General features: G+C 44.8%; 1 protein-coding gene across 2 annotated transcripts in view; it reads left to right on the top strand.

The window, feature by feature from the left end:
* The first annotated feature begins 2,550 nt into the window (after window positions 1-2,550).
* The window catches only part of Slain2 (SLAIN motif family member 2), a 67,247-nt gene continuing 60,060 nt past the window's right edge, over window positions 2,551-9,737 (top strand). For both annotated transcript variants that reach the window (XM_028780783.1, XM_028780782.1), the window contains exon 1: window positions 2,551-3,192. In XM_028780783.1, coding sequence (XP_028636616.1) covers window positions 2,804-3,192 — 389 coding nt within the window. In that variant the 5' untranslated portion in view covers window positions 2,551-2,803. The remainder of the gene's footprint in view (window positions 3,193-9,737) is intronic.

The following is a 9,737-nucleotide window of genomic DNA, read 5'->3' as shown; positions in this document are numbered from 1 at the left end:
TAGTTTTTGCTATTTTGAGACAGGGTCTCTCTATGTAATCTTGGCAGTCTTAGGACTTGCTATATAGACTATGCTGGCCTCAAAACTCACAGAGATCCTTCTGTCTCTACCTCCTGAATACTAGTATTAAGGAGTGCACCACCATGCCCAGATAACTTTAGTTTTTGGTATACAAAGTTTATTATAGAGTCAGAAGGATCAGGAGTTGAAGTGCATTCCAGACTCCTAGTAAGTTCAAGGCTAACTGGAACTACAAGAGAAGTTATCTCAAACAAATGATTTAACCATCAAGTTCTCAGAACAGTACCTGCCGTATACGACACACTTAATATTTACTTTTAAAACCAAGGTGTAGTAAGGCAACTGGGTTTAAAAATCTAAATATATCTTCTAAGAATTTCTGGGTACAAGCATATTCATACTTATATCTTATCATCATGATGAGTCACCAGAATCCTTCACTTCTTGGTAATAGACTTGATATTAGAAATCACCTAATTTACACATTCTGACAAAAGGCAAGGCCCAGATTAAAGAGAGAGAAATAAAGTTCAAGGACCATGTTCGTGCTAAGAGGAGACCCTGCCAGCAGACCCGAGCCTGTTAATTATTCTGCATCAGGCTCTCTGCTCAAGAATGCTGATGCTAACTTCATAATGTTAACTGAGTTTTTCAAGGAATATGTTTAAAGAGTTCATTAGAAACTTGGCTAACGTGGAGTTGGACTCCATGTCATAAGCTGCATGTCATAAGTAAATGAATTACTGTGCTGTGTGATCTCGTCTTGGTGCTGAATCCTTCAGCAATGAGATCAGATAGGTCAGGCACAATCGTAGCACTTAATGTGCACCACACAGATAATTTTGTTTTATGAAATTCTGTTAGCAAGCAAAGGCATCCTTTTAATAGGTCTGCATAGCTAAGAAATACTTGACAGCAAACTTTAGTGTACTCAAAGAATTTATTTTTGGTGTTTGTGGGGGGTGCACTATCCAAAGGTATCTTCCGTTTAATTTCAGCAAAACAGGCATTGAGTGTGCACTTTGTCAGCCTCATAAGCAAGGAAAATGGGGTGATTACTTTTAATCAACTATACAGATCAAACCAAAGACTTGCTAGGAAAAATGTAATTAAAAATTACAATTATCTGTAACCAACTATTGAGGTGATTTCAGCGCAAAGACAGTAACTTCTTCGGGAGTTTTTCCAAAGAGGCATCAAATACGGTAGGTAGGATAGTCTAGGCAAGGAAAATACAGCATGAGAAGGCAAAAGGGTTTAAGTCTTTATGTGAGTCCACACCCAGGTGTAGTAAGACTGGTTCGAGGGTGGAGGAGGCAATTGGAGTCAACTGCAAACATCAGCCAAAAAGTTGAGAGACCAGACGCGTGTATAAGTAAACCAAGCAGCTCAATTCACAACTGTGGAACGGTGAGCCAACACGACAGAAACAAAGCATTTAAGTTTTGTTTGCTGTCACTGCCACCAGCACGCATTATAAACAGGTATTACCGAGGGCATAATTTTACATTTACCATCCCTCAACATTCTCTACTACCTGTCAACGGGTTGCTTGAATACTTTTCATGTACAACTTAAAAAAAAAAAATCTAGGGGCATGTGCCTTTGATGCCAACTTTTTAAAGGAGTTCTGAGGCTGAGTTTTCAAGGCCAGCCTGGTCTACCGAGCGATTCTAAAGACAGCCAGGACTACACAGAGGAACCTTGCCTCGAAAAACCAAAAAAGTTAGGACATACTATTAAAAAGCCTTTTGGGGCTGAGGAAGAATCCAAGGAATAAAATGCGCATTAATTACCGTTGAAAGATTAGCCCAGAAGTGTTTTTAGTCATCCTCTTGTCTCTGAGCTGTAAACCTTAAGCCAACGAAACAAAACAAAACAAACCCCGCCCACGTGTTTTAACGCATGAAATAATGCCTTTAAAAGTGCTTAGCACAGTGTCTGGCTCATAGGAACCACTCAACAAATTACGGTTATTATTTTGACTTCCGAGCTCTCAACCATTCGGGATTCGGGCTCTCATTTTCAGGGGATGGAACCGGTCACAGATGGTCTCCGGGGTTGCTGCCAGCTCCGATAAGTCTCCGGTTTCAAGCAGGAACCAACTCAGTATTGCCAAACAGACCAAGGGAACCATCCATGCGACGAGGCGGGACCGCCGATCTGCGATTTCTCAGCACCCGCCCCTCACCACAGACGCCTAGGCGGGGTTGAACCCGTGCCGGGGCCAGAGCCTGAGCCCGGTTCTCGGTCTCACTCCCGCCCGCGACTAGCGTTGGGCAGGAGAGGCAGCCCGGGCAAAACTCCAGAGCGAACTGGGCCCAGCCCACCTTCGCCGGCGCCCACCACACCCCTTCCGGCTGGGACCCCGCCCCCAACAATGGCCCCGCCCCTCCATGCCCGTTCCCGTTTACAGGCCCCGCCTCCAGCCCCGCCCCACCGCGAGCCGGGCGCTTCGTTCTTTCAGCCCGCGGGCGGCCACGTCCTCCCCCGACGCTCTGAGGTCACCGACCGGGCTGGCCGGCAGGGGGCGGAGGGACGGAGGGAAGATGGCTGCCGAGGCCGGATATTGGCGCCGCCTCCCCCAGTCGCGGAGCCGGCGCAGATGAGGCGGCTCGGCTGGGGCCAGCGGCGCTTCGCAACCCGAGCCGGGGGGACCCTGGCGGTGGGGCCTGGCCCTGCTCTATGCCGGCGCCTCGGCTAGCTTGAGCGGTGGCGGTAACGCCTCTCTTCCCCGCGCTTCCCCTGCGGCTTGGAAGTCGGAGCGGGCGGCGCGGCCGGCATGGAGGACGTTAACTCCAATGTGAACGCGGACCAGGAGGTGCGGAAGCTGCAGGAGCTGGTGAAGAAGCTGGAGAAGCAGAACGAGCAGCTGAGGAGCCGCTCAGGAGCCGTGCAGGGTGCAGGCCTCCTCGGGCCGGGCAGCCCTGCTCGGGCCGGCGTGTCCACCCCTTCCTCGGGCGCGGCGTCCCCTCGGGGCTTCCCGCTGGGCCTGGGCGCCAAAGCGAGCGGCGGGGCGGGCTCCGGCCCGCGACGGACCAGCAGTGAGGACCTGCGGGACGCCACCTCCTTGCTGGCGGCCGGCGAGGGCGGTTTGCTGGACGAAGTAGAGCCGCTGCGGCCCGACGAGCTGGAGCGCTTGTCAGGCTGGGAGGAGGAAGAGGAGAGCTGGTGAGAGAGGGGCGCCGGGCCGGGTGGGCCTGGCGGGGGAGGGGTGTCCCTAGGGAAGCAGGGTGGGCTCGGCTGCTGTGGGGACACTGGCTTTGCCTGCTTCTGCGGGTAGGTCGGCTGGAGTTGGGGGTTCGAGGCGTGCCTTGGAAACGGGTCTGTACCTAGTTCTCTGGGTCGTGGAACCTCTGGGTGCTGGACCCAACTGGACCCAGATGGGATCTGTGGCTTGGCACAGTCCCCGTGGGCCCGCACTCTGAGAGCACTCAGAGGTACCAAGCTGCTTCATAGGAAGGGATCCTGCTTTGTGTGAAAGACGGGCTTTCGGATGGTGTTCTGGGCGTTTCGGATATAGGGAGGGGTCTGCTTCAAGAGGTAACACCAGGTACGGGGACATCCAGAGTAGCAGTCGGTGCTTCGGACTGGAGTGAGATGGGTATGTTTGTGGAGAGGCCGGGTGGACGTCATTCCCCTTTGGGTAGTGAGGGTAAAGCTTTTGCTTTGTGTGAGGAGGGCAGTGGAGGGATGGGGCTGCTTTGTGTGAAGTCGGCGGTGGAACAGGAACCCTGAATTTTATTTTTGAAAACAAGAATTGCGTCTGACATGATTTCGGCGCCGTGAAGCAGTAGTTATCAAAGCTGACTTATTGTCATGCCATCCTGTAGGCAGAGAAACGGTCCTCTTTAAAAATCTAAACCAAAGCCGTAATTGTCATGAGGCACCTCTTGATGAGCTCGTGACCCCACACCTTAAAGTCACACTTTCTTTAGGCCATAAGAAGCTTTCCTTCTAGTTTTATTTTTGATTGAAAAACACCTGCTGGAAATTATCCTCATAATTCATCCGTTTTTGAAGTCCTAACTTTTAGCCAGAACTTTTATATGCTGTCGACGTTAAAACTTCTCTGAAGTCGAAATCTCTCATGGACTGGTATCCAGGCCTCCAACTTTGAAGAATTCTAAGTGCTGCCTGGATGCAGGCCTGAGATTTGCCACTTAAAGGTTTATGACCTTGGAGAAGCTACTCTGAGCTTCACTTTTTTTCCTCAGTGGAGAATTCTCATTCTTGTGTAGAGTTCTGAAGATTAAGTCGGATAATCCACGTGTACTTTTAGCACTGGGCTTGGCATACAATAAATTCTCCAGGACTGGGCACTGTTAGCCTTAAGTCTGGCTATTTAAATCAACACTGTTTGGTGAGTTCCCATGTGATCCCTGCTGAGGGAGATTCTAAAGATTCTTAAGTGCTGATGCCCGTGTGTGAGGCCCTGGCAGTCATATTGAGAGCTAAGTCTTGGGCCGTTAAACAGGATGTCTATACAGTGAGGCGAGAAGGGAGTTATAGAACAGGAATGCTGACTGCAGACGCCAGTGCCTTGGTCCAGATACAGGGGCAAACTTTCAGGAGAAGGTAGAAGTCTGAGAGTGGCAACTAGGAACATTCCAGCATTTTACGTTTAAAAACTACAAGAAGTATTTGTAACTTGAACGTAGGACCCTATGAACGACAGGCGTTGCTTCTTATGTCACTGCCAAGAGATAGCCGGTGTTAGTAGAAGAGCTGAGTGTGGTAGTTAGAATGTTCGTGTTAGTGACTGTCCTCTGAAGGGATCCTGTGTGTGAATGCACTTTGAAAACATCAGGAGTCATCCAAGTATCAGCAGAGCCCTTCCAAGGGATGAAGAGATCCATGCTTACGGTAATGGGCTTTGGCTGCACTCATCAGCCCTTTAGACGGATTGGTGGATCACAGTGACTCCACCAGGCACCAAGCAAGTCTTTAGCTGCTTTGGTTTTCTGAGCATGGGTTCGACAAGATAAAACAAGTATCCTTAGGTGAGCATGCCAGGAGTTTGTTTTGACCACGTGATTCCTGCTTACTCTGTTTCACATGGTTTCGTGTCTTGGTGCTGCAGGTATCTTAACGTTTTTTCCTGAAAAGGCTTATGGGAATTAAAATCTGGCCTTTAGTTCGATTTTAACTGTGATAGGTCAGGAGAGAGTTAGATAGAGAAATAAGAATTAAAATGCCTTGGGGTGTGTCTGAGTAGTAGTAGGGTGTGGCTGTCGATGGCTGGAAGAGTTCATAGTACAGTTTGCTTTCTCAGCAAGTCAGAAACCTACCTTTCATACATAGCTCATTTCTATCGCATGTCATTTTCATCGAGAGAAATTGGTGCCCCTAGCATATGCCACAAAATGTAGAAGGTAGGAGTAGGCATTACATGGAAGAACAGCTGGCTTCTGGTATAAATTTAAGGGAAACAGGGACTATCAAAAGTAACAGGTTTCTTTCATGCTGGGCTTCTTGGAGATGGAGCTCTGTATTGGCCATAATAAATTCTCCAGGGCTTGTGGTTGTTTCCTAAACTTAGTTGAGTTCCCAAGGAGCTAGTTACCATCTCATAGAACACACTTAGGCAGTAGTGGAGGACAGCTCGGAGGGCTCAGCTTCATGATACAAAGTGCACAGCCTGTGGGTGAGTAACAGTGGGTACTTTACAATGAGTGGTGCACTTTAATACTTTCTATTCTGTTGTATTTCATTATGAGGAAAATGCTAGTTACTACTAGCCTGACTTATAGACCACAGGTGGGTTGCAACTTTCGGTCTGAAAAACGTTGCTCTCGAATAACTCAGAAAAGTCCAGGAAAGAGAGTTAAGATGATTAGGTATCATAGTGTATTAAGTGATACGGGGGGGAGGGGATTAAAACATTTTTGCATTTAATTATATTTAACTTATATATTTATGAGGTAGGTATCAATTTCGGTGTAAGGAAACTTTATCTTGGCATCAAATAACACGCAGTAAACAGTAGCACTAAGCTTAGAATTCAGGTCTTCATACAGTAAAGTCTATGATACTCTCATTGTTTTGCATTTTCCAAATACAACATCAGCTTTCCTACATGAACTGCCCTTTTATGTATGGTGGCACATGTATTTGAAGACTACTAGTGTGTCCCTGGTGCCCCTTTTCCCGCCATATGCTGAACATTTTCTTCAGAGTCAATATCAGTTTATTGAACAATTTCTTAGATAATATAATTCCCTATAACAGTAATAGTGGTAGAGTATTAATATTGAGACAGGGGCTAACTATGTCCCTCTGGCTGTCTAGAACTATGTAGACCAGGCTGGCCTCAGACTTAGAGACCTGCCTGCCTCTGTCTGCCAGGTGTTGGGATCAAAGGCATGAACCAGCACACTTGACTGATTGACTTAGTTTTTTTTCTTTATTTACTCTAGTTGCTCGTTATTAGACATGGTATCCAGAATTACATTCCCATTTTTAAGGTAACTAGATGTGTGTATACATCTCTTGAACTAAGAGCTATTTTTAAGTCATAATAATGGCCGGGCAGTGGTGGTCAGTGCCTTTAATCTCAGTACTCAGGAGGTGGATCTCTGTGATTTCGAGGACAGCCAGGGCTACACAAAAAAGCCCTGTCTTGAAAAACCAAACAAAAACAAGAACAAAAAAAGAAAAGGAAAAAAGTAATCAAATTCACGGATTAATTAATTTAGAGATGTCTCATGGTGTAGCCCAGGCTGTCTTGAACTCTTGACAGTCATCAGCCTTCCAAGTATTGGGGTTACAGATGTGCCCTGCTATTGTATTTTAAACTGTTAGTCATTAACAGTTTCATCTTCTGTTATTAAGCTTAATAGGTGCTGGTAGTATGACTTACTCTGTCTACCCTGTGTTTTCTATTTCTAGTAAATTATGTTAAACTATGTCCTCCTAATTTTTTTTTGTGAGAATTTTTTTGAGTTTAGAGTCAAGGCGTTTACATTTCATGTTTAATCTTGACTTAGGCATTTACTACCTATTGTCTAATCTTTTTTGTATCCTTATATTTAGTAGACATTTGTTATAGATCTTTGTTCAGATTGTGTGTGTGTGTGTGTGTGTGTGTATATACACATTGGTGTTTTGCCTGCATGTATGTTTGTAGCTAGGCATAGTTACAGAAGTGGAGTTCTAGACAGTTGTGCTGCATGGGTACTAGGAACTGAACCCAGGTCCTTTGGAAGCATAGCCAGTGCTCTTAACCACTGAGCCAGCTCTCCAGCGGCATTTGTTCAGATTGTTGACAAAACATCTAAGTGACAGGTAAATTACTCGGAAGTATGCGGCTCATCTTGACTGCCTCCAGTGACAGCAGTCCATTAGTGCCTACTATGGTTAGTCACTGGCTATTAATTTTTTCTATTGTCAGGTCCATATGACATTGCTTTTCTGTGAATATTCTGAAAGATTTTGGCAAATGCCACACTGTAATTAAGCTGAAATGAGCCTGCATGGTTCCTACCTGCAGCGAAATTACTCTTTTAAAGTGGAAGTTGGAATGAATTTGGTTTGATATGGTTATGAGTCTACTCATTATGAGATCAATCCTTTCTTAATTTCATAAACATTGTTTAATCTTATTTTCGGTTTGCTCTGGAATTTCTAGATACCGCTTATTATTCTCTTTAAAAATTACCACCCTTGGTCATAACCTTTTCCTCCATGTTTCTGATCCACAGAGAGTTTATGATAAATTTTTTTTTGTGTGTGGTTTAGAGTGGTAGGGCTAAGCGTATTTTAACTACATTTGGCTTAATAGCTCTTTGAGCTTAGTAGTTTCTTTGAGCACTGATTTTCTCTGAAGTATGTTCTCCCTTTTCCATCCAAACAAACTGATGACAGAAATATTTTTGTCTTAGCTATCCAGTGTCTGGATGTATTTTGGTTGTGACTGGGACTGTTGCTTCTTTCTACTGATGTTACTATAATTTTTTTTCAAGTTTTTCTTTGTTGAACTTTAATTTTATAGTATATGATACACCATTTAATTAACACACATTCTTATAATGTGTGTTTTATTTTTAAATTTATTTACTCGTTGTCGGGGAGTTCATATCACAAGTGGGCACACAGAGTTCAGAGTACAACTTCCTCGAGTTGATTTAGCGTTGATTTAGCGTTGATTTTAGCGTATGGCTCCTGGGTCCCAGGGACTGAGTTTAGGTAGGAAGGCTTGACGGCCGGCAGGCACGTTTACTTACTGAGCCAGCTCTCCAGCCCCATAGGCATGTTTTAAAGCCTCCAAGATAGTGACTTCTAGTACAGACAAGGCTGTGCAGCTATCTGTCCCCTCTGTCTCAGGCACATCTCCTCAACACTGAAGGGTGCTGACTTACAGCAGTCACTCCCTGTTTTCCTCTCCCCTTGTTCCCTTTGTCTACTTTGCCTATCCGATTACATGCTGGGCCCTTCATGTAGATGAATTATAGCACTCGGCCCTTGTGTCTGTCTTTCATCTAGCATAATTCTTCCAAGGTTTGTTCACGTTGTAGCACATGTCATACATAATGTTACCTTTATCCTTCCCTCCTTTTATGTGCCTCAACAATATTCTATTGTGTGACTTTACCAGGTTTTGTGTATCCATTCCTTTCTTTGTAGGTGGGCATTTGGATTGTTTCCACCAATTGGCTATTATAAATAATGCTGCTGTGACATTTATTTACACATTTTTGGATGAACATATGTCTTCTCCCTCCCCTACTTTGGGTGTGTGCCTATGAGTGAAATTACTCCAAATGGCATCACCATGCTTAATTTTTTGAGAAACTGCCAAACTGTTTTTCACAGTAGCTGTACCACTTCTCATTATCACAAGCAGTATATAAGGGTTCTGATTCTTCTGCATCTTTGTCAGCACTTGATAGGTCTATCTTTAATTGTAAACCTTCTGTCAGTATAATTTGGTTCTGATTTACATTTCTTTAATGGTGTTGAGCATCTTTTTCCTGTATTTCTTGGCCATTTGTGTTCATTCATTTTGAAAAATGTCTAATCAAACCCCTTTTTTCTGTACTAGGGATTAGACCTAGTGTCTTAGGGATGCTAGGTGAGCGTTCTACCACTGAGCTGTGTCGCTGGCTCGACTTGTCACTTTTCTGATTGGATTATTTGTCTTTCATACTGTAAGCTGTGAGAGTCGATTCTGAGTGTGCGTGGTTTATACATGTTCTCTCTCCGTACCATGTGTTCTCATTTTCTTGGAAGAATCTTTGATGCACAAAAGTTTTAATAGTGACGAGCAGTTTATCTGTTCTGCCTTAGTTGCTTGTCACTGGTATTCTTGTTCTGGAATGTATGTATCCATTCCTTTGTAGGTGGGCATTGTCATTGTTTCCATCATTGTCTATTATAAGTAATGCTGTGGTGACATTTAATTACACACACTCTTGTTTCACTGCCCACCACCTGAAGGCTTGGATTATGGGCATATGTCATCACTGTAAGCTTAATTTTAACTCTTAAAATTATGATTTTTACTTTTGTTTTTACAGTTTTGATTTGTTTTTGAGACAAGGACTCTCTACGAAGCCAGGCTATCCTGGAACTCACTCTGTGTACCAGGCTAGTCTCTAACTCACAGAGATCCACCTGCCTCTGCCTCCTGAGTGCTGGGATTAAAGGCATGTGACACACACCTGGCTTATTTTATTTTTTAAATTTCCCTCCCTCCCTCCCTCCCTCCCTCCCTC

The sequence above is a fragment of the Grammomys surdaster genome, unplaced genomic scaffold (genome assembly GCF_004785775.1).
Source record: "Grammomys surdaster isolate TR1022 unplaced genomic scaffold, NIH_TR_1.0 372, whole genome shotgun sequence".
Lineage (NCBI taxonomy): Eukaryota > Metazoa > Chordata > Mammalia > Rodentia > Muridae > Grammomys > Grammomys surdaster.
Note: the sequence above shows the minus strand (reverse complement) of the source record. Positions and strands in the feature narration are given on the sequence as shown.